The sequence below is a fragment of the Mchenga conophoros genome, linkage group LG7, assembly GCF_057382185.1.
Source record: "Mchenga conophoros isolate Kocher_MC1m ecotype Shallow Benthic linkage group LG7, M_conophoros_male_GT1.1, whole genome shotgun sequence".
Classification (NCBI taxonomy): Eukaryota; Metazoa; Chordata; class Actinopteri; order Cichliformes; family Cichlidae; genus Mchenga; species Mchenga conophoros.
Genome location: NC_140532.1, coordinates 11,314,617 through 11,340,613, shown reverse-complemented (window position 1 = coordinate 11,340,613; position 25,997 = coordinate 11,314,617). Strand labels below are relative to the sequence as shown.

The window sequence follows — 25,997 nt, the reverse complement described above, 5'->3', positions numbered from 1 at the left end:
AAGCCCTACAGTGTGGGAAGGCCACAGGCAGCCCGCTGCACTTCTTGCAACACTCAGTTCACTCCCACGCCATGAGGCCCCCGCTGCGGCCCAGAGTTGCTGCTGCCTCATCAACTTCTCTGGTTGAAATTGCAGGGTGGCAAGGGAATCATGTCTGTAAATGCGACCGCACTGACAAAGAAATGTCATGGTCCCTGTTCAGCTGGCTGGGACTTTGGGGAGGGAGGTATGTCTGTTCAGATCTTTGCACACCATGACAGCTGCTGAACTTTTCCAAGAAGGAAAACAGAGAAAAACTGTAACCGTCAGATAGATACAGAGAAGCATGTAAAGATACAGAAGCATCTTTTAAAACAGTCTTAGATTAGACACAGACAAACATAGATATATAGATGAACTGTTATCTCTGTCCCACTCACCTGCCTGTTCCTTTCGTCCATGATCCTCGTGATCTGTATCTTCTTTCGCCCCATGGCTGTCTCCTTTCCTGGTTCTCTGACACCTCAACAATATCAGAATAACAACACTCGTTCTTCCTCCTCTCTCCTAGCACATTGTGGAAAAGTCTCTCTTCTTATATTGGCTCTCACACTTCTCAAGACACTCTTTGTTCTTCAGCAGACCACACCAGGATCTGAAAGAGGACCAAAAGAGAAAGAGAAAAACTGAAAGTTAATATGACACCCAACAACATCTCCCAAAGTACCAGAGGGTTCTGCATTTTGTACTCAAGCACATACAGAAACTATGAGACCTGAATAGCGTGCTGTTATCTCTTTGACTGCTTCAATTGTTCCACAGCTGAAATCACTGAAAGGCAAGTCTCCTTGACATTTATTGTGTTTTTTTCCTATTAGAAGCTCATATTTTGAAAGAACAGTTTGACATTTTGTTAGATTTTATATTGTTCTGACAAAGTTAAAATTAATACCAAAGCAGGTGGTGTTTTAAATTAGAAAAGCGAATGGAAACCTTTGTCCAAAGGTGACAAACTACACCCCCCCAGAACCTCTGAAGTACACCAATTAGCAAGTAATCTGTGCTAAGTCTATAAAAAGTTAAGAGTCAAGGGGGAAAAAAACAATTCAATATCTTATTAAGGGTTATTTGCTTGGTTATTTCTTGGCTGAGAGCACTACCTTCCTGGAGTCTCTGGTTGTTGCCTGGCAACTGGTTTCAACTGGTGTGACTAAGTGAGCTCTGAACTTGTAGGCAAATTTAGTTCCCTTCACAGAGATTCAGGTTAACCATTTCTCTATTTCCAGGCTTTGTAATAAGTTAAGCTAAGGTAAGATAACCAGAAACTAGTTGTTCATTTGACTTTGAGGAGAGGTATAAATTCTTCCACAAAGAAAGTGAAGAAGTGCATTTCTATAAATGCCAAACTTTTAGTATACTCACCTACTTTAAGTTAGCATTTGTCTTATGCTTACATTTAACACTATTTCACACATTTAACACAGAATGCAAGGTTTTTATTAAACAAAAACATTTAGTCTTCCACCACCTGTACACATAGCCAGTTTTCAAAAGAAGATCATGCTGTCCCGAGAAGGCAAATTATGGACACTGTGTCCTCTTAGGAGAGGGACCATCTGGATTGTTACTCACACACAGTTAAAAGCAGGCATACACGATGCTAAAGGGAGCAGGTTGGGTTTGGCGGCTTTAACAGAGTAGTTGAACTCTATGCATGACACTCCCTTTCTCTAATTCTGGGTTTACAGAATGAAATGTACAGTAGTTCAATCTTTTTTTTATCCCATAACGTTTATATTGGCTACATAAAAGTTATCAAGGGACACCAGTGACAGACTGGGATTAAATGATGCGCAATACATAGCATAACTAACGTTTTTGGTAACTGGCTTTGATAGCAGAGTTTTTCCTGAAACAAATTGATTTATTTGAAAAAACCTGTACCTTCCTCAGCCAGTAATATTTTTTTTACGGTCTGAGCTTGGTTACACTGATGCCAGCTTTGCTGTTAAGATGATGAAGAGGGAGAGCATAGTTTGGTCTTACAATAGGGTGGTTGAAATCTCCAGGGTTATAGGATAAGCCAGAGGGATAAAAAGAATTTGGAATATATTCCCATATGAGCTTGTAACCTGGCCAGTGGTTCAGACCACAGTGTTCCCCAAGGAACATCTAACTCTGTCCTGTCTCTACTTCTCTGGAAGAAGAGATATAGCCCCCTCCCTGGAGGCACATCCATCACTTACACCCAGCAAATAGAAAATGTCCAAACAACTATATTTCCCCCATGAGTACAAATGTAGAAAGGTTAACAACTCGGGCCTTTAGATGCAGTCAGCAGTTGCGAGGTGAGGAAGCCAGGGGCCGATTTGGCAGTGAAAACGAAAATGACCAGTTGCAGTGGCACACAGTCATTATGGGTTACAGATGGACTGGCATTATGGTGTCTGGCTGTCTGAATCGGGGCTCCACTGTAGGCAAACTTGACTGAGATCACCTTGCTAACTTCCCACGCGTGGCTGTCTGAGCCAGGAAAGAAACTGTCTGAACCCCCACAAAGAATTTCCCCAAACCACATCACAACAGGCCAGGGAGAATGACAGTGCTCTTGTTCATTCAGCATTTTACACACAAACTAATGTTTGAATTAAAGGGAGCCCTGGGCAAAGGGTGTCTATTCCACTAAAGAAATACACTGGCCACCCTGAAGTTTAATATATTAGTATGGGAGACAACTGTAGCAATACAGTAGCTACACTGCCAAATTCAGTGACTTTACTTCTTTTAAAGTAAAATAAATGCGATTTTCAAGTTCAACACCAAACAAACAAGTTCAAAACTTGAAAGAAAAACTCACCACCCTGGTGCATTTTATCTGCAAAGATTATGAGAACGTCATTTTGCTCCTCCTCTGTGTTTGTTAAGTTTTATCTATGCAAGTGAATAGGGTGTCAGTTTTGAGATGTTTTATCTAATCACTTGCCAAGGCTAGTCTGAACTGACCACTGGCCTGTTATTTCAGTGTGTGCATATGTGAATAGGTTCAGTGTAATGCGAGTATAAGCAGCGCGTACACATTCTTTCCTCCCGTTTTGCAGAGGAGCTGTCACCGGAGGACAGTTCAAGTCTAGAGGCATAATAGGCTGTGTCGTGACATTTTATCTTCCACAGATATGAAATGACAAGCTGAGAGAGCCTTCAGACTGCAGGTGTGCCACGCTCCAAACTTAGTGTCCATATTCATCACAAGTTAGCTAGCCACTTTAGATTTTGACTAATAAAACCTTATTTTCAAGACTTGAACAACAGCAATCACTGATGTGTTACTGTGGTTATCACAGTATACTTTGGCGTAGAATAAATAACGCAATTTCAACGTCCTGAAGTGAGTGGGATAGTTCAGCTGGTCTTACCAACCGGATAAACATGTCAGAAGATGTTCAGATTACAAAGTAGAACAATGTCTGCACTGTAGCAAAGTGCGTGTTTCTGCGTGACACTCTTAACTTCTCGTGAGTGTTGGAATGGGACAGAGTATCTGTTTATGGCCTAAATCATGTGCTCTTTGTACAAGTGAGTGTGCATGTGCGTAGGAAACAGAGACATAGACAATAAACATAAAAGGAGAAAAGCACTGAACCAGAACCAGGATACCATATGAGGCTATGAGCCCACCTTAGAAAAAATGTACAGTATAGTCACGCAGCTGTCTCCTGTAAACTCACTGTCAACAGTAAAACCTCTTTCTTTCCAGCAGAGTGATTTAGTGGAAGTCTACTGGCAGCGATTTGAGTGTTTTAATTTGTGTAAAATTACCTTAAAATGATAACTGGGTTTTTGTTTTCTTACCTTCACTGCAAGTGGCCACTAAATAATACACATTGGTCCTTTACCAGCTGCAAAAGGTTCCACTCAGTAAATTATAAAACATTCTGTGGATAGTAGCAAAGTAGACGAAGAAGATGAAGTCACCTTGTTTGCACAAAGATGCATGGAAATGGATGAACGGTGTTGATAGTGACCAAGGTAAATGGATTAGCATCAAAGTTCCATATTAAATACACTTTTTTATTCCGCTTTGTTGATTTACAGCTAGAAGATCGCATGTTTAATACTACCACTTATTCTTCTCTGCCTTCTGCATGTGCTGCACAATAATCTGATTGGAAGATAGTGCAAGGTTTCCAGTTCTGTAAAACTAGAAATGACTCATGCGGCTCACTAATGTTAGCTTTAGTGTTAGTTTTTCCAGCATTACATTTTTTGCTCTTCTTGACTGTCTGTCATTAAGAGGTTGATGCATTGTAATGTTGAAGTTTCATAAAGACACTGCAGGAAACATTTCTACAAACCCACATATCTGAATGGCTGCCTCCACGTACAGAAACCATATCTACTGTGAATCCAACATTACCTCGAGCTTTTTCATGAAAAGCCACACATATACTAAATGATTTTGCATTTAGGAGAAGCTTTAGTTGGTGCACACAAAACAGCACATTGTATAACAACACTACATTACAAAGACCTTGATGTGACACACCTGGTCCACTTTGATATAAACCAATCCAGCACTTCTGAAAGATGCTTACCAAACATTTGTAACACATAAATCAATGTGCAGAGAACATGTCACTGTAGCAACGGCCACAGTTTGACATAAAGTCAATATGGCATCCCCTACTATACCTGCTGTTAAACAAACGTGCAGTTTTAGAATATGCCATGCCTATACAAGTGACTAAGCATTGCAGTTGTTTATTAACAGAGCCGCAGCGATCCTCTGTGATGAGGTGCGACACTGGTCAACTGACAAGAATGCTAGTCCTCCTCCTCCTCCCTTAAGACGGACCACTGAGACACTGGGAGGCTTGGTGACAGGTCTAGCCCTTTCACAATCAATAAAACATGTTCAATTCCCAGTGTAATTACTGGATCCAGCCTCCTCCCTCCCTCCTTGTAAGCCTGCGCTCATTCCACACAAAGTTGAACCATTACTCTCTCATCTGCTGCCCTATATAAAAGGTAACATAAAATTACATTTCTGTTGTGAGATGTACCTAATGAACAAAAAACGAGGCCAGCGCTATGCAGTTAGTCTGTAACGAAGCTTATAAACTACAAACTTTTTTTTCACTCAACATCTCAAACGTCATAATATAATAAGAATTTGTCAAAGAAGATTTTGAAGATTCATCCTATGTGGCTTGTGTTAAAGACGTACCCACCATATGTAGCTATACGCAGCAAGCGCGCTTCAACTTCTTTGAAGGTGATGGACAGCAGCCAAAGTCTTAAGCATAGCCGTGACAGTTGCACTTCCTGTGCAAGGCAGAGTTAGCCTCAGTATCCTACCACAGGCCGTGGGCAGACAAAACTTAACTTCCTGCCCCTCGACTTCCTGTTATTCAGGACCTTTCAAAGTGCCCCTCTGCGGGGGAGACAGAGGGAGCGGGGCAAGTTAGTGGGGAAGAAGAAAGGGAGGGACCACCTTGGGGATACCCTCCCTTCTGATCCTTCCCCTTATTATCATCCTGAATGTAAGTCGAAGACTAAACAACAGAGGCTCATCTCTCGTGGCTTTGCCCTGTCTGTTTACTGTGTTTACTGTAAGGATCATTACATAGGCCGGACGACGTGCACAGGATGCTTTTGGCCACTCACTTTACAATTAGCAGGCAGAGGCCTTTTCTAGTTATTCAAACACTCCAATGGTTACATAAGAATGAATCACGGTGCTCACAACTCAAGTTAATATATAAACAACATGATTAAGACAGAAGTACATTCCCGAGCATGCAACAGCCTCACGCGGTAATCTGATGTGCATTGACACACAGATTCTGTGAAATAATCCATGACGACGTTCTTAAGTGTATCAAACTCAAAGTGTCAACATTGTGGCTCGGTTATGATTAGCTTCTGGCAGACTGAAGACATAAAGCGAAGCGGCCTAAATCCACAGTTTTACCAATTTGTTTCAATGGCGCCTTGACACCAGCGCAGTAGGAAATGAACATCCACCTCTTTGTTCTCGCTTTAATCAGGAGGTGCTGTACCTGTAAATGGGGCTGTTGGCCTGAGGGGAGTGGAGGCAAGCCAGCCCTCTCACACTCTCTCCCTCTTCCCTTTTGTGAGAGTGCGCTTATCTCCCTCTCCAGCAGTGAAAGGCAGTATTGTGGCCCCAGCAGCATCACTAGTGTTAATGTCTCCTGATGCTAATCTGACACACGGCTGATCCTTTAACAACCACTTTCTCTATCCCCCCCCCCCCTTTTTTTGCCCTCCCCCTTCTTTCTTTTTTTTATTCTTTCATGCCATTTCTCATGATTTATTTTTCATCGTCTCTTTTTAATTCTCCCTTTCTTTAAACTCATGTTATACATTCCCTCACCTCAGTTTCCAAGGCAACTAATGAGACATAATTAACATGAGCTATCGCAAGGGCATGTGAGCAAAAAAGTGAAAAAGGAGGCTTTGAGAAATGTAGAGAGGTGGGGCAGTCTGCAAAACATGGACTTTCTGCAGCACTTCCCCTTCCTCTGTAAAGCATAGCTTGGGGGTGACATTTCTCACACAGGAGAGATTTGAATATCATTTCAAGGAAAGGCTAAAATGCTTATGATATGAACACCTTGAACGTGTTAAAAACAAAATTCATACAGTTTGCACTAAAGAAGATCCTGCAGGCCAAAACACTGAGACTGAAATCAGGAATGGCAAGTCTTTCATAGGTTGCTTACAGATTTAAGCACTGTTAGAATGTTTCTTGCCTTATTGCATTAGGTAATACGTTTCCCTACATATTAAATCAGTCTGAAGCTAATTCGATGAAGAAAGTATAAAAATGCATTGTTCAAAAGCAAACAGTGACCTGCATGTAGGGACAGTCACAAAGCCAGCAGTGAGTGCCTGCACTGAAATGGCAGCCAAGCAGACAGCGAGTGGTTAATCTGCCCTGATGACTGGAAGCTCAGTCCAACTCTCCAATGACCCAGCTGTAATCCCACAATGGATCAATGCAAGTTCAAACAATCCTCCATGCTGCTAGCACCTTGCTTGGGCTGGGGGATGGTGGTGTAAGACAGGGACCAGGAGACAGAAAGCTACTTATCACCTGCAAAATGACATCAAAAGGAAAGAGAGCCCCACAGGATGAACTTGTTCTCACTGAGAATACGCTTCACTGTGGGCTACAGCATACTGTATAGACGACTGAGTGGAAATGATGTCGCTCTTCAGATAAACACCAGACACGTATTCAATCTGCAAAATATGAATGACGATGAGTGGATATAACAACTTGTAACTGAAGGACATCATATGCTGACAACCTTAGCAGACAGACATCCTCCATCTCACTCTCGCAGTACTGTCAGGGGATGAGAGGACTATGCAAGGTGACTTTGACTAACTGCCTTGGGGTTTCGTGAGAAAACGCCATTGACATTACATTAATTTCATGTCTCTTTTTTAACTGACTTAGTGCCACGGAGGCCTGGAGAATAGAAAGAAACCCCGAAACAGACATTTTGCTTTAGCTTCAAGGCATAGGCAGTAGGGATCTAGAGGCCAGGAAGACAACAGTGACAAATAGGTGACATGATGTGATACCAACTTTTTCCTCATTATACGAGTAATTTAACAGAAGGATGAGACATTCAGTCAGCAGATCAGGATAAATGTTAGTCAGAAACTTTCCACTGCAGCTCACGTGTGTTTAGGTTTGACGGCAGTTTTTGCCAATGAAAGACAGACAGAAAGAAAACAACAGAGAGAGAGAGTGAGAAGGGAAGTGTGAGAGAGAAGACAGTATGACTGTGTTAACTATGTGGAAAGATGTAAGGGAAACAAGACTAAAAGAAGCACCCCGCACCCATCCCAACCCACCTCTGTGGTAGTGTGGTAGTGTGCGGCAGCTGCGTTGTAACATAATTACTGCTGGGACACTTCTATTCCCAATGATCCATTTGCGTCAGTCAGGTTTTCAAGCCCAGCCAATGAATGGATTCTCAGTTTCTCAAGGATAAAGAGATGACCCTCACCTAACAGTTATATCCATTTCATGTAGAAAAGCTACTCTCCTCCTCAAGGTAAATCCCTTGATGCATATTTGAGTCAAACTTTCATGAACATAGAAAATCATGATAACTTCTTCGATGCACAGACAGGATGATGAATTATATCTCATTAAAAATGGATGTGCTTGATGACATAGATATACAGTTAAGTTGCTATATTGTCCTGTTAGCATAAGGATTTGCCTCTAAAATATTACCATCACTATTAAGTTACAGAGCTCAACATTTTAGTTCCCGGCTTTCCAGATGGTTATTTAATAAAACTTACCGACGTCCTGAAGCTCTCAGCAACTTGAAAAATGTGTTTAAACACTGAGATTAAAGGCTGCGTTAGCCCACGACCCAATGTTAGGTTTATGCCACAGTTACCTTATATTAATTGGCAATTACCAAAATCATTTTTTAATGTTTTAACGGTTAACCTGTATACGCAAGCTCTTTAATCAAAATTATATTTTTATGCTAAAATATATTTATTGTTGCTATTGTTACAATTTTACAAAAAAGCTGGAAAAAAATAGTAAAGTATATCATTATCTTTTGGTTAATTTGCAAATTACAATTATTTGCTTGTATTTCTAAACAGAAATATTAGTTTAATAGTTTTAGTGGTTGCATGTTATGCTTGATTTATTTTTTGACTTCTCAGAAAAGTCCAGTGTGATGGTTTAAATTAGAGCTGGGCGATAGAACGATAACGATATGTATCGCGATATAACTTTTACTCGATAGAGAAATTAAGCTATCGCGATAGACCTCGCCGCTCTTGTCCTCAAAAAAAAAAAAAAAAAAAAAAAAAGGTCAGCCAATCCAAATTAAGTAGCGCAGAGCCGAACCAATCACAGCCGCAGCATCACGTCGCGTGACTTGTTACGTACAGCACAAGTGCCAAGCCGCACGTGTGTTTGTTTGGGAAGCAGCCAGCGGGTAATGGAGCCAACGCGTAATGGAGGAAATGAGTGTGCCGACTAGAAAAATCAACCGAGCGTGACCGAAGAGAAAACAGATGATGGTTCCAATGCCGGAGAGATTGTCAAACGGAAGAGCCATAGAAGTTCCGTAGTGTGAAGGTATTTCGGCTATTTCAAGTCTGACAAAAAATAGAGTAGCGTGCACTGTAAATTGTGCCGAAAGCAAGTCTGGAAATACAATAAACTGGTGCATGCGTCACACTGTGCGCCACGTTATTGTTTCGGTGAAATGAATTTCTACAATACTGTTACTGTTAATTCTACTCTCTGCAGTGTTTAAATGCTTACACATACACACAGTTACTGTCCCTCCACACATACGACTCGGTTCTGCTTCTATGCCCCAGCTTTGTTTACTTTTTCCCACCGAAGCTTCTAGACTTCTGATTGGCCAGCATTTCGGCACGGTTAGGAATCTAGCGCCACCTGCTGCTTTGGCATGTTCATAGCAGCGTTTTCCTTCATTTCTGCCTTTATGTGTGGACGGGATTATTTTTAAAACGAAAACGGAAAATCTCAGTTTTCAAAAATACCCGTGTACGTGTGGACGTAGCCTCAGTCTCTGACTGGAAGCGCTAATTCGTCATTCGGCTTTTGTCAGACTAAAGTAACTGTTAAAACTGTTTGAAAAGCTAAGCTATACAACAAGGAGAGATTGAGAATTTTCTTTTAGTTCTCAGTTTATTTGATATTGACAAAAGTTAGTCAGTTTTGTCTGTTCTTCTGTAAAACAAACTAAGATTTATTTTTAGAATTAATATTTTGTTTCTAAGTGGAATTGACAATTTAGTCTGTTTCGTTTGTTCTATTTTGAAACTTAAACGCTTTAGCGGCTGCCTTTTGTGTAGTTTGCAATATTTGCCTTTATTTATCTGAAAAAGTCTTATGTTCCTTAAGTACATCTACCCTGTTGAACTTATTATGGGAAATAAATATTTAAATAAAAACAAGCTGCTGATTATTTCACATTTTACTTGTGAGCAACGGCACATTTAAATCTTACAAATATAGTTATTTGGCTTATATCGTGATAGATATCGTTATCGCCTGAAATGGAAAAAACATATCGTGATATGAAAAAATCTCATATCGCCCAGCTCTAGTTTAAATGTTGGTTTAAAAATGTGAATTCAGTTAATCTAATGCAGTATTTTTGAATTTTAAACAAATTTTTGACACAGTTCCATGATATTTGTGTGTTCTAGATTTAAAGGTGGTCGAATAAACTTGTCTTGTTCTGCTTTTTGTTTTTTAATCTCCAACTTGAGAAATCATTAAGAAAAATTACTGTGCAAAGGCACTTTTTTCAATCAAGCAACCTGGAAATACCAGGACTCACTGTCTATGCTTACATTTTAAGTTTCCATGCTAACCTGCTACTTTGGTGCAGGACTGACGGACTGACTTGCGCATTTAAAATTTATAAGTTTTGTTTGGAGGGAATATTTTACTTTCTTTTCTTGTTTGTTTCAGTATTAATATAGCTACTTTTTGGATTATTAATTTATTTATTTATTTGAGACGCCACAAATCACACAAAAGACTTAACTTTATGTCAAAACATTTTTTATGCTCTCTGGAAGAGACATTTTGATTTTTAACTTACTATTTGGTTAATTTTGTATTTGTTGTTTGGTCGAGTGTGTAGGACAGATAAACACTGGAACAGTCTGTAAATACAGTTATAGTTAAAAAACGAAGCCAGTTTCTCTTTGTTTCTCCCTCCCCACCATTGTCATTTTTTTAAATTTAAATAAATTTTTTTTCTGAACACTACTACTGCCTTTCTTTCTTTCTTCCTTTCTATTATAAGTCTGAGTAAAGAAATCGCTGCATTTGGGTGCACCTGAAGAGGCTGCATTTGCTTGCAGCTGCAAGATGGTGCCATTAAAGCAGCGCTATTATTTTTTCTGTTGACTATTTCTTCTACATTCAACCAACATTATTAGCAAACTTACTCATGGGTAAATAAATAAATCGCTCTTCTAAAAACGATTGGTGAAAGGCTCAGCCTGTCGTCAGTCAATAAATTTGTCCAATCGCCCAACCTTATCACAGTCCTTACAACTGTTTCTTTATAACCTTAAACCCTGAAAATGTGATATATATTTCTTACTGATAAAAATTGCATTATGTGGGAAATGTCCATACCAACTGGCAGCTGTAGCTTTCTGGTAAGCAACATCTCATTGGTCCTTTTCTATGTGGTATACTTGCCTACCACTCTGTTATGAAATTCTAGTGTTTTATTTGTCTGTTACTGAGAACTAATTAGCAGGTATTTATCTGTGATCATAAAGGCTATGGATGTAGCTTGCAAAACAAGTTTGCTAGCATTGGCTGATAACTTAGCTCTTCCCCCTTCTTTCATCTACATATAATCACTTCAGATGGCAACAGGCAGAAAAATTGGAGTCCAGAAACGAATGGGTTACACCCACTTTTTTACATGCAGTCTGTTCTCCAACCACCAAGACTGCTCTGTTGAAGTGGCACATTATGCGCCAAGTAGTGCTTCTGAAGAAAGCCGTACTACTGTACTACTGTTTAAAAGTATGTTAAACAGTAGTACAGATATTGACTCTGAGTCACAGTATGAGTTTTTATAACATATTTTCTTATTTGTATTTGCAGAGGCCAAGTGTTCAACTAGATTTTGGAATTTCTTTAGGCAACAGCATTTCCCATAGTATCACACCATGATTCAGCTTAAGAAACTTTTCAACTCCTGATGTGCATAAATTATTTATAATCAGCCAGTCGTGCTATGTTAAAGTCATGAAAAATTATGTCATCCTAAACACACTTGACATATTAACCTCTAACTGCTCAGCTCATATTAACTCTGTTAATACAGATTGTGTATCTGAGGAAAATCCCTCCATCACCATACTCCCTGTGACTTTGTATGAGCTTCAAAAGATATCGTCTTAACATGACACATTAGCAATGAGGACATTATATGTTCCCTTTGCTCTAACTGATGAAGTATTTTCAGTATTTCCCTATTTTCAGTATTTCATTATTTTTGTTGCTTATTGCTCTGTTCACTGTGTTACACACAAACACACATGGAATAATAAAAATTAATGCATGCATGCTCCTAGAGGTTTATAAATTTGCATAGAATTACAGTGTGGCTCTGTGGTCTGATTTGGTATGATGGCATGTGTCCATTTGCACGGTTGTCTATCATAAGATGGACTTCTCACCAGGGAACAATAATAATGCCAAACCCATAGGGAGCAATAGTCCCCCCCCCCCCCCCCCCCCCCCAAACCTACCAGTAAGCCTGTGAGCTGTGTTAAGTGTCATGGCAGCCTTTTGATGTTGCACAGACCGCAACTCAGAAATGGTAAACAGCAAAGATGAACCAAGATCTTCCTCCAGGGGGAATCCACAGTGTAAGGATATTAGGGACGTTATGCATAATGCGTCTCAGCAGCAGCGCATTTACCCAATCCCAACATGTCTTTTTTAAACACTGGGAACCGAGATTAGACACAGAACTTCTAGATATCCAATTCTCCACCAGCATTTGGAAATCCACATGAAGATTTTACTAAATAAAAAGCATGTTTTGGAACACATACATGGGGTCCATATTGTTTAGGGGTATGGTGACTGGGTGTCTTCGGAGAATGTCTGCTTTTAATGGGAAAAAAAATTAAAAAGCTCAGAATAAATATTTGATTTTCTCTTCCCATTTTTATCTTCCACGCGATGCCTCTTTCCCACAGTGTTCCATTACATAAAAGGTTTATGCAATCTGAGCAGTGAGGATGGCCATGAGTCATAACAACAGTGAAAAGGCTAGCTAAAGTAGCACTGATTTTTTTTTTCTTAGAATTTTATGTTATAGAATTGGTCTTTTAATGATCGCATGCAGACCTGTGATTCATGCATTTCATTTCATTTATATTACATTTAAAATAATGAAACTGCTCACTCATCTCTCCGTACCACATGGCTGAGAGATGATGGAAGTGTGAGAGAAAAAAGTAGGTTTTGCTAAATCATTTTGTCATAGTGCTTCATGTTGTTAAGGCTCCTTCAGGTCACAGTGGGTGACAGTTTTCATTTTTAATAATCACTCACGTTATCACTTTGCTTTTGTGAATGACAGTAAACATCAGTTTTAATGAGGCTTTTCCTGAAAATGTGCAAGGCAGATCTGCCCATTCTAGTCTGATATGTATTGACATGAATGATTATCATTCACTGAGCAAATAATGAAATGGGTATTTCACGAGCTATAGCCTACAGTTTCTCCCAGATCAGATGATATGTGTTAGCTGTCACATGAACACTGTGTGCAAACATGCACAGAGAGAGACAGAGAAGGGGAAGACAGAAAGACCCCAAAGGCCTTCGCACAACTTGTCTCTCCAGGAAACAGAAAGATTCCTGGAGAGGCTCTGGCCCTGTGTCCCAGCTTCAAATAGCTAATTGCCTCAGGCCCTCTATCCCAGGGCCAGCGGCTCATGATGAATCCCGACCTCCCTAATCGCAATACCCGCTGTGAACACCTCTGTAAGCTGGACCAGTGACATAGGTTCAGAGGAGGATTGAAACAAAGTAAAGAACAACCCAGTCTGACATGAATCCAGGATGGCAACAGCCAGTGGAAACACTACACTATTTTCACCTAGATCGGCAGCCCACAGCACACAGATGGAAAGTGGACTGGGAGAAAGGAAGAGGACAGACGGGCAGACGCACAAACAGCGGGCAGACTCAACACCTCACTTGCAATCACAGTCACACTATGAAGAGCTGGGATTTGGAGACTGGAGATGCAAAGACAATCATTTCTGAATGCCCTGGATTTAAAGGGACAAGTTTTGACTGAATTAAAATGCAAAAAAAGAAAGAAAAGAAGAAAACATGGCCTGACTATGTACAAGAAAGAAAAAGTAATATTCAATTTTCTGGATGATTTCAGAAGTAAAATGATATGTAACTATTGAACTCGGCCAGACTTGCACTTTAACTTAAGTGGGCAACATAAAAAAGACAATCTCATCATCCTGAATCTACAGAAAAACATACTCAGTGCACAATGGTTTGGAAACTCAAATGCATAACTCACTGCAATGTTCATGGTGCTATAGCTGTGCTCAAACAGTAGAGAGGAAGACAACTTTAAACTGTAAGTCAGAGCCCTGCGGTGAACCGGAGCAGCTTCCACAGAGCAGAGGGGGCTGGGGTCACTTCCTTTCCCTGTTCATATGGCTGATGTGTGCTGGAGAATAATAGGAGGAATCACATCCCCCCAGCTGTTCTAGTTAACAAAGCTTCTCAGACAGACAGAAAAACAAGGATATTACAGACAAGGCCTTCTTCCTGCAGATGAATTGGCCACAGGGCCGGTCCAGCTGCAGGAGATCCAACTGTTCCTTCCCAGAAGCTACTGAACTTTTAGTCAATGGGCTTTGTGTATGAGCTGTGACACCTAAGTCTCACAGCTGTAATGAATACACCAGCCATTGATAAACACTTTTTAATGCATTCGACTTTTATTTTTGGTAACCTAATGGACGGCTAGATTAAGTGGCTGTAACTGATGAATCAAAGAGCCTATATTAGCCCTCTCTAACAGCACAGTAAACACCTCCATCACTTAGACAACAGCAGACTTTGAAGAGAGTTTTACTTTGCACACAGTTCAATTGTTTGTCTGTTGATGAGGCTTCTACTTCATCGCCTCTATACAAAGACAGAGAAGTTAAATCTCCAGCGAGAGAGGCTTTTTAAGATCTACAGTAGAGCATGAGTAATTCAATACAGTGGGGTATATTAGCAATCATGGGAGATCTTTTGATCTAGTAAATTATATTATAATATATTCCTTTGATTTATGTGTTTTTCAAAAAGTCTCATTAAGATGCGGCTAAAATGCAACTCAGCAAAGACATGTCTTTCTTAACTTCAGCTTAGTTTTGTACGTGATATTGTTTAGCTACATCATTGACTAATATTAGGTCTCCATGCAGGACAACAAGATGAAAACAAGGTGAAAAATACTGACTGAAAGCACGGGACGCGCATGTTTTCGCTCTACGTCTTTTGAGTTTGGCTCACTCACTTCAGAAATGAAGCACAGTGTGATTCTGTGGTTTTTCGTGCAGTCCAGAAAGTCAAAGAGGCGAGGAGGCATCTTAAAGGTGTTAAATGATTTGACTTGTTAAAGTCATCACCTTTGCTCTAGCACATGCTTCCACAGTCTACCCTCCCAAACCACACCAACTGTGGAAGGCCAGTTTATGCTTAACACAGTAGCCACAACCCAAGAAACCAAGAAATTCTGAGTTTAAAAAAAAGCAATAGCATAATTTAAAAAAAAAAACATTAAGACTTGATTCTTCACCATTATAGTCTGCTTGCATTATGGATACAAATAAACTGACAGGGTACAGTGGCAAAAGCAGGCTGACAGCATTACAGTGTGGCTCTGTGTGAGGATCTTCCTGCTGAGTCTCCTGTGTGGTCCAGGTTGCAGAGGTGAAGAGACCTCCAGCCAGGCCTTGTTTGAAAGAGCAGGAGAGACAGGAAAAGACGGTGCGGCCTTAAGCTGCTCTGCCCTGCTCAGCAGCACATGTGCTGAGTGAGCCAAAAGGGTGGCTTACCACCAGAGGTCTCAGTCAAGGGCAGGACAGTTGAAAGGTCACTGCTAGCTGTCTTGCTATACAAACAGTACCTCAGTGAGTAATGCCTTCACCCTCTGAGCTGTTATAGAGCTTTAAAAAATACTAGAGATGATGAGCATAGTTTATAACTGTCAATTAAATGTAAGCATTCAATCAAAGAGCTATGATTTTTTTAAAATAATTTTTCTAAATAATTTTATATTGTTTATCAGCGCCTTAGCACAAGTTTTGCCAGTGGGCTTTGTGATGTCTTAATTAAATTTCGGTTTATTTTGTGTATTTTAATCAGTCAGATACTTCACGCAAGTTGCTGTTGTCAGTCACCCAGTGCTAGTTCATGCCCATATCAGTGGTTCACGGTCACAACACATGAATGTTCTGTCTTTAAAGTAAGGCACCGGCACTAACCAAAGACCCATAGTGACTCCCACAGTCCAGAATTTATCAGACATCTGATCTGATTAGCATTAACAAAATTAAAAGAAAACATGTAACTAAACATGAGTAATTATATGTATATATTTATAATAACAATTAATAGTCCATTGGGAGCAGTCTACAGTTAGCTGTAGCCTAAAACATTATCTCCCAGGCTCAAGATTCTGCATCCAACCTCCAGGTCTCACAGAGGAACGCTGGAATCTCCATGCTGATGATACAGCTCCAGTAAGGAGTTCCAACAAACAATGAATCACGCTAAGATGTTTTAGTTAGGAAGACTGATTATTGTTATGCATCTGACTCTTTTAAACATAGATATTAATTCAAGTTCTTGCAAAGAAAAAAAAGCATACCACAAATTTAAAAGAACGATAGCCGTGCAAAGAAGAAAAACAGAGAAAAGACAACTGTGCGTTAAAAAAAAGTGTCGCCTCAAGCTAATTGCCGTCAGTGAACAGACTCAGTATCTTGTAGCAAGTTTAACGGACCAAACCAACTCACACAGCTGGAGCGGTGTTGGGGGTGCTAGAGAACACAGTATAATGAGTTTAAAGTTAATAACTAGCCTGGTATAGACACAACTTCAAGGATTCACAAAATAAAACTAGGGATTCAAAACACAGACAGATAAATAACCATGCAAGAAATTTCAAATAAATATAGCAATCAAACTACACTGTATAATACTATAATAGCCATAAGGGCCTTAATTTTCTTAAGAAATCTGCAGCATAAAAGAACAGCTTGGCTTACCAAACAACCAGAGAAACACTATCCTCTTTAACGGGCCAAGAATGTTCAGCTTCTATCTCTTATTTTTTATTCAATGCATCCTTGGCTTTCAGCTCTCTGCTGTTTTGTCCTCCTTGAAAAAAAAATGTCCTGGGAGGAGGAGAGTGAAGGAGAAAAGACTTTCACTCAGTGATTCAGAGGCATCGTGTAAACGCCAGCATTCTCCTTCTGACAACCGGCGTTAATTGCAGATCCGACTCGCCCACACACTCCACATTTCTCCTGGAAGGAGAAGCTGAGACACTGAGATTGAAGTGGGATGAGGAGTGCAGTAAAAGATGCTGCAGCTGCCCATTCCTCGCACCGTCACCACCTCTCATTTCTCCCTTTCCACTGAGAACTTGTGCTGAGACGCAAACAAGCGCTTACGCACATTTACACAGGCATGCAGGGGCACACAAACATCCCATATAACAAGGCTAAAACAGTTACTAAACACTGGTAGTCATTGTGCAATACCAGCCATAACGATTAAATAAATACAGGACAAAACTCTCATATTATCAAAGCTTTCTGTGTGCTTGTCTAATGGACGCTATAGAACATTTGAGGTCTCTGAGGTTAGTGCAACAGTTCACAGCGCACGTGAGAAAGACATTTACGGCAGCCCTATCTGTGCCTTCATACTCATTCCTTTGACTAATACATGACATAAATTGTTAAAATGATATTCATTTCAGCACGATGAAAAAATCCCTCATCCACACATTAGACACAGGAGGTCACGTGATGTAGATCATGAGCAACAAGGCCCATTACTGGCGAGGCCTGGGGCAGCACAGAAGCTAATGACTGCAGATTGGAGGGTGCTTTAATGCTTTGCTTTAGAAATCACTGGCAACCAGCTGGTACGGTAACGTGCATGCTTTCAGAGTAGCGGTAGCACAAAAAGGACAGTGAGAAAATGCAAGTACCCTTTAATGCTGCTGTAACAACTCGTGCCCCTAGAAAAACAATGAAATTTGTCATTAGTTCAACCTGATAAGGGGGTAATATACTGTAAGCAGTAAAATAGTTACAACTGTGGTAAAGACAAAGTCACGTTTTATATATGCATGCAACATACAGAGGGGTTTTTTTTTCAACACGGCAAAACATAAGTTTGATTTTGCTGGGTTTTATCCACACAAAAGGCAGTTTATACGTTCAAATGTGAAGCACAACCAAATATTTTCCACACAGTAGATCCACTCATGAATGAGCTTATAAAATCAGGACAATTTCAAGTCTTATTTTCAGTTTCAACTGAATAAAAACTACTCCTTCTGTGCAATATTAATGAGCTATGCAGGGTGTAGCATACACTAGAAACATTTGAGAAGGTCAGGTTACCGTTGGCCATTTCCCACTCTGGCCAGGGGTTAAGGTCACCAGAGTGCCAGAGATTCAAAGAAACACCAGGCAGCAAAGGTTCTCTCGCACAATCTCCGCTGGCCAAAGATCCTTATGCAGCTTAACTTAAAGGTGCGATGCCCCTGTCACTATGCCTGTCACTTAAATGCATAAAATGTGTCACCTTCAAGTGAACTTATTAACCAGGGAGAAATCTTTAAGGTCAAAGATCATCTAAAATATCTCACATCAATTCACTTGATTGGGCACGCTTTGGCTGAGCATATTTCAGTTTTAACCAGTCGCATATCCCTTCATCTATTTCAACTAACTATGAAAATATATAGTACATATATGTATACATATACAATATAGGCAACTACCTCAGCTTTGACTTTTATCATGCCAATTGCTCTAATGAAAGAAAAAGTTTGTTTATTCACGTTATAATGCTGTACATCTACAAATTAAAAAATACCTGCATACATAAAATGTATTTTATTTTACTTTTTTTTTTTTTATTAAAGGAGGTTAGGTGTTTAAGGAAAACATACAATCTGCAGTAAACTCACGCCAGACAACTTTTTTATTACCACTGTCACCGTGTGAGCTCGCCTGATGTTGTCAGTGTGATGGCTCAACAGTGTTATTATATACACACTGATTACTATTTTCCCCCAGGAGACTCGCCCGTTTTACAAAGTATGGCTAATCATTTCACACTCTGGACAACAAGTCAGAATCTGTGTGAGTTTTAAGACTCACAATTGACAAACCGACCATGTAGTCGAGCTTCTAGTACAACTTATTACCGGCTTAGAGATGAGTCCTATAAAAGTTTTTAACAATTGACAGATATCAACAGCGCGCGCGTCTAGCTACACCCTCCCAAAATACGACACTTGGGTATTTTACGACACGGAAAGCGACTAATTACCAAGTGTGACTTATATTAAATGACGCCACTTTTTACGCTGTCTTCTCGCAAAAGCTACATGTTATTAGGATACGATAGATAGATGTCTCCTAATGTCTCCCAAATCCACACTCTACGTCTCCCTCTTGCGCTTTTCTACACTCACTCTCACTGTAGCTACAGTATCGCTGCCACACTCCGCAACATTGTTTCTATTTCCGTTACTCACCTTTACTCCCAAGTCAGTCGCTGTATATAGACACTCTATATCGGTGACTCCAGTGGATAAACGTAATTTCAGTTCACATTTACACGCTGACTGCTATTTTAGGGGGAGCTGACAAACTCAGAAAAGCCAGTCTCCCTCTTGTCAGTGAGACTCCTCCCCTCATCTGACGAACTGCCTCTGCCCCCCACTCCCTCCTTTCTCTCTCCCTCTCTCTCTCTCTCCACTATCTCTCTCACACACAGCGTCAAAACATGTAGAGAACAAGCTGTCTAAACAGTGTTTTGTTTTTAAACTTCAACATTCATGTGAGGTGAACATTAATCCATTTTGTGCTCATTTTCAGACATGGAACTACCCCCTCAAAAAATTGTACAAAATCAAAGAAAACAATTATAGAAGCATGTCCTCAATTCCTCTTCCTTTAAGGCGCATTTTTATTTAAAAAGCTACTTTTCCGAACTCACTGGCCTCGGCCTCATTACAAACTACATTTGACGTCATATCTCTAAGACAACAGCGATGGAATTCGGTTTGAAGGGCAGTTCCGTCGGTCGATGAAAACTCGCAGCGCCCCGTGAGCAGCTAATCGGAGCGGGAAGGCGGGACCTTCGTGACTCCCATACGGGCATGTCACGTGTATTTGCGGGGGTCATCGTCACAGGAGGTGTGGCTAGCAGGGGCTGTAGTGGCGAGTGGCCCGCCCCGCTGTTTATACTGGCGTTTGGAGGCAGGTGTCATTTTCTCTTGCAATTATGCGTTTATTATAGATTTGATAGACTTGATTCTGGAGCAAATTTACAAATGAATGGCTATTACGATTAAATGTGGCAGTTTAAAGCTATTTGAAGCTAACAGGGCTTTCTGGTTTGAAATGGAGCCTGAATAGAAGGACCCTTTTCTTCTATTTTAAATACGAACTTGGACTGTATTTACCAAGAAACTATTCTAGCTACAATTTACTTTATAGATTTATCGCATAAGATTTATTTCTTGATGTCTTACTACCCAACATTGGAGGTGAGCTTCCCTCCCTCCAAGACATCTACAGGAAGCGCTGCCTGAGGAAAGCGGGGAGGATCATCAAGGACTCCAGTCACCCCAGCCATAAACTGTTCAGACTGCTTCCATCAGGAAGGAGGTTCTGCAGCATCCGGTCCCGTACCAGCAGACTGAGAGACAGCTTTTTCCACCAGGCCATCAGACTGCTGAACACGTCATAGACACCTCAGCTTCACTACTGGAACTTCAACATTATGCACTACATACTGTATATAAATGCCACTTGTTTTGCACATATTCAACTCTGTATATTTTATTTTATATATTTTATTATTATTATTATTATTTTATTTTATTTTTTTACTATTTAATTTGTAAAAATGTGTATACACACACACACACACACACACACACACACACACACACGTAGGAAAATATTTAGTATACACATCCAGAAATGCATACACTATTATATATTGTACATATATTTATTAGTTTCAGGTTGGCCATTCTTGTATTTTGCTCGTTTGTGTTGTTGTGTTTGCACATCTCTGTTGCTTGTGGGGCTCGCACACAAGAATTTCACTCGCATGTGCTGTGCCAGTGTGCCTGCACATGTGATGTGACAATAAAAAGTGATTTGATTTGATTTGATTTGATTTGATTTGAACAGCAGGTTAACATAAACTCTGTCTTAACAAGGTACGCCAGGTTACGCCTCACACAAGTTAATTATTCATTTTAAAATAATTACATTTGTTAGCATAATAACCCTTTTCCCCTCCAAGATTAAAAACATAAATGAAAGAATGTCCTTGATATCCTTTTGTGGTTTTGCTGCTTTATTAAAGGATCCACTTCCTGAATCCTCAGTCTTTCTAAGAGTGAAACCCAGAAGTCTCACAAAAGTTTTACACATTAAACTACATTATCTATTTGTGAAGGAATAGAATCACTCTTTCATATACAATAGCTTTTTGGGTAGCACATTTTTATTAATATACAGCTGATAAAATCAATTTTAGATCACAAGGAGTAACCAAACTTTCAGTGTCTGAATGTTTTCACTTCCTCTAAATACTTTAGAAATGGTAGTCAGAGCAGCAATTTTGTATCTCTGCAAACACACTGTATGGTTTGATGGTGCTATGATGAAACATTTTATACTTATTCAGGAATGACGGAGAGGGTTTTGTACAAAGTTGATTAGTGTTTGTTTCGTCTGTGGTGCATTGTGTTATCTAAGTCACCAGTTAGTTTGAGCTGTAAAAAGAAAGGCTGTGTTTAGTGTTCCTGGGACCTCCTGACTCCTCATAAGTCTAAAGCAAGAAGTCAACATACCTTTAAAAAAAACTATTAAAACACAAAATGTCACAGCCTTGGAATAATTAGGCCAAGAAACAGCAAACTAACAGATTAAATGGCAAATCAGTTAGTTTCATTCTATCATGGACTTGTGACCTGTCCACACTGTATCCTGGAATATGCTCCAACATCCCCCACCCCCCACCACCTTATTAAACTGAATTGGATCAGCACTAAAGAAACCCTGTCTTTCTCAAGACTTTTCTCAAGACTTCTCCCTCCGTGCCAAAAAACCAAAAAAAAAAAAAAAGCCAAAGTGATGAAATTAAATTTTAGAATAAGTCCTTAAACAAAAAGGGAGTAATAATGTTTCCATTCTATCTACAGCTGTTGATTTACACTGCCCTACCATTTGATTCTGAAAATCATGCTAGCATTTTAAATCATAACATCATATTGCCAGGTAACGTACATTTCTGGTTGTTCTTTCGTGGGAGGCCATTTAATTATTATTTTTTGTGTGTTTCCCAAATTTACTATGTATTTATAAGCACCACATGACAGGGTTAGCAAGTTTTGTTTTGTTCTGTTTTGATTGTTAAATATTGAAGTACTTTTAGTCTAATGAGCAATTCATGCAGTTGTTACACTTTGATGAAGTCATTGAAGCCTTTCCTGTAATTTCTGGATGGCTGAAAATTGTAGTCAATAGCAAAAAATGAATATTTTGCACCCAGCAGTGCTTATATTATAACAATGCTGGTGCGAGATCTATCTTTGAAAAGATTTTTCTTTTCTTTATCCAGACAGAGAAGAACATATACTTTGTGTACTTTAATAAGTATTATTATGTTGTCTGTGTGGTAAAAGTTCAACCCTCTTTGATATATTGTAGCATATAAAAGTGGTATAATATATTACATAATATATGATGTATGTTTTCAAAGTGACTGAATCTGTTAGCGACTCATGTGTGGTATTCTGTTATTAGAAGATTAGTACTACTACATTGTTAATACAACAATATTACATCTCATAACCAAAACAAAAATCAGCATTGTTTCAGCTTTGTCGTGATCCTTTATGAGTTCCAGCTGGTTCTTATTAGGGGTGCAACGATACACAAAATTCATGGTTCGGTTTGATACTTTGGTGTCACGGTTCGATATTTTTTCGATACAAACAAAATGTTCATGCCTTTTTAATTTATCATTTATTAAAATTATAAATATATATTTTAACTCAAAAGTACAGTTTTTAAATTTAATGTTGCTGAAACAACAAAATAAAAAAAATTAATCGATCTGATCGAGAAATCACTCATCTTGGGAAAAGAGAGTTTATTACAGAGAAATGACTCTTTCCAAAATAAAAGCTATACTATACGCTTCTTCTGGGGTATATTCTCAGCAGCATATTAAACATATCAGGTCCCCATAAGGAGAATCATGTGCTAACTGCTGTCTAAATGACTCGGGTAAAGTTTGTAGCATGTGTGCTTGTTGTTTTTGTCTACTTCCACTTTGCACTAGGATGATGTCGGTGTAAATGTGCTGTCATATTCGTTGTGTTCCCACTAGCGCTGTCAGCGTTAATCTCGTTAAAATGACATTAACGCCATAATGCGGCAAATCTCCGTTAACAAGTTGCCACGGATCACCCCGTGCTTGGGGCTGGACAGCGTCAACAGGTTAACAAGCTAACTGCGCTAACGCACTAGTTCCCACAGCTTGAGCATTGCGTGACACATCCGATATACTGTTTTACTTTTGTCCATGATGCACCAGGGTCATGCTTCACATGAAAACCAAGATAGTTCCAAACGCCAGATCTGAATGAGGGTGGGGGAGGTTCAGTTTCGGGTAGCGTTGAGGCAGTTGCCATGTTGCGACGAGCTTAGCTTCTGTCTTGCTAGCTTGTGCTGCGCTCAGTGGATCTGCACTCGACAGTGCAGCCTAGGCGGAGTAGGCGCAGATCCACTGAGCGCTCAACACAGACAGCATCGTCAGAAGAAAAGTTGATAAAACAAATAAAAAATGTTGTATTGTTCGATACATATGCGTACCGAACCAAAAGCACTGTATCGAACGGTTCAATATTGATACAAGTATCATTGCACCCCTAGTTCTTATATATCTAAGTTCTAAGATATCACCTTAGCAGCACTTTTGCGTTAACGTGTGTTACCATCATCTCAAACTGAGGCTAGCAAAAAAGAACAAACAACAACAAAATCTTCTGCTATTAAGAATACAGAAGAACATCATTGTAGTGATCTGCATTACCTGTGTCAGTTTAATCCAATAAAAAGCAGTAGACTAATATATGAAAAGCTATGTGCAACCCATATTATCCTGGATGGGAGATAAAACTTAAAATGACATTAGCATCACATTTCGCTTCACATCCTGAGTGAGGACTTCAAGCCCTTTGTGACACCTGTGTCTTACCTGTTGTTCTACATGCGCCTTCACAGAACCTGCTGTTCCAATCTCCACCTTTCCTTCTGCAAGCATTGACTTTCCTTTTTTCTTCTTTCCGTTCTGCCCACAAGTCTTCTTTCTGCTGCTTTGTGTCACTCTACCCACTGATTTACCTCAAAGCCAGACCAGCTGGCTTTGGATGCTTCCCTCAGAGCCCTACGAGGCCCGTCTTCACACCCTGTTCTTTCTCTTGTCCCTTGGTCTCTCTGCCGGCACAGAGCAAGGGGCAGTGGTTTGAAGGGTAGGACCCCAGATGGACATAGACATGTCGGGCATGCATTATGTGATGGGGCTTGGCTCACGGCTCTCTAGACCAGCCACAGCTGTCAGTCATAGCTTCACAGATGAAGGTGTTGAGGACTTTTTTTTAAACCCCCTACTCTGTGAAAAGGATCATAAGAATAAAAAACTATTTTTTTCTAACACAAACAGTTTTTTAAAGAGTGAATGCTAATGTAGTTCATGAGAGAGTTTGTTTTTTTTGAGTGAAACAAGTCACAAGTCACAATATTTTTCTCATATATCAAACGTTTGTTTGCCTTTATCAATTAAGCAGCTTTTTTTTTTTACACATATGACACAGCAAGTGATGCATTTCAACCAGCTGAACGGACATGCCAAATAATGGTTTGTTCCAGCAGGGTTTTGATGCCGACAGCTGGCATTTCCAACTTACATTGCGCCAGACCACAAATAGACCCAGACACTCTCCAATTAAAAAATGCATGCAGCTAGCTTTATTAAGCCGTACAAGTCAAGTCTGGTCTATCTTATGATCGCGAGGAAAGAAATAGATGCTTGTGTTGTAAATGAGAAAAACACAAACAGAACTCAAAGTCACACAATTTCCTAAGACAGCAGTCAGACTACAAGGATCTAAAATAACATTTCATTATCTGAGGCTCATTAAAACAACAGTTCTAAAACCCCTCAACACTCCTCACCAATCACCGGTTCTCTCCTCGCTGCGCATTACACCTTAGTCATGGGACATGCACTGCTAAAAACTGTCATGCTGAATATCACTGATATAACTGAATAACTACACTTATAATGACTCTGATATATAAGTCAACCATTAGAAAAACAGTAGTATACCTTCTTAAATAACCACCAAATAAGTTTATTTATTAAATGTGAAAGTAACAGAGTTGCATAAGATGAAAATACTTTCAGTCTCGGAAGAGATTTAACAGCATCATAGAAAAGTGTCGATTGATTGAAATTATATTTTTTTCAAAGTGCTACAGCTTTTCCTCCAGACTGATTTTAATCATATTAATGGTACAGAAAGTCTTCCAACAAAGTCATATCTGAGTCGACCGCAGCAATGTGTTAGATAATCAAGATCGAGATCTAAAAATACTCCGTGTCTCACAGTTTGAAAGTCTTCTCTCATTACCCACTGTAATTAAAAGTAACCAAGGCATTCAAGCTCCAAATAGCAGACAACTGTTAATGTGAAGAGGTGACACTTGAAACTAAATTCCTTAGGATACAAGTTTGCTGAGGAGAGCGGAGTAGCTAACACGATATACGTGCACTCCAGTGAATGTGGGTCTGGAGAAAGGTGCCCGCTTAGGCTTAATGGTCAGCTAGCAATCAAATGTTTTCTGCGCAAAGCAAGACGCTGCGGTTTCGGTTTATTTGCTCTATAGAAATAATGACAGGTATAACTTTGCAAGAGTTCTGTGATGTTTCTCGCTTGTTATGTCTCACTTCTGTACAACTTTGACACTCTGCAGTAGTTTTGTTGAGCAGTTCCTGAGGCAGAGAACGACAGCATACAAAGGTCCTTATGATGAGCTGATGATCCCTC

General features: G+C 39.8%; 1 protein-coding gene across 6 annotated transcripts in view; it reads right to left on the bottom strand.

Annotated features, from left to right (window-relative positions):
* mef2aa (myocyte enhancer factor 2aa) overlaps window positions 1-24,381 on the bottom strand; it is a 67,293-nt gene extending 42,912 nt beyond the window's left edge. For 5 of the 6 annotated variants that reach the window (XM_085282090.1, XM_085282087.1, XM_085282089.1 and 2 more), the window contains exons 1-2: window positions 19,392-19,558; window positions 420-634 (exon numbers count right to left, since the gene is read on the bottom strand). In XM_085282090.1, coding sequence (XP_085138216.1) covers window positions 420-473 — 54 coding nt within the window. In that variant the 5' untranslated portion in view covers window positions 474-634; window positions 19,392-19,558. Of the gene's footprint in view, window positions 1-419; window positions 635-19,391; window positions 19,559-24,145 lie in introns of those variants that run through there. The other variant, XM_085282086.1, reaches the window with a different exon arrangement.
* Window positions 24,382-25,997: the final 1,616 nt, after the last annotated feature.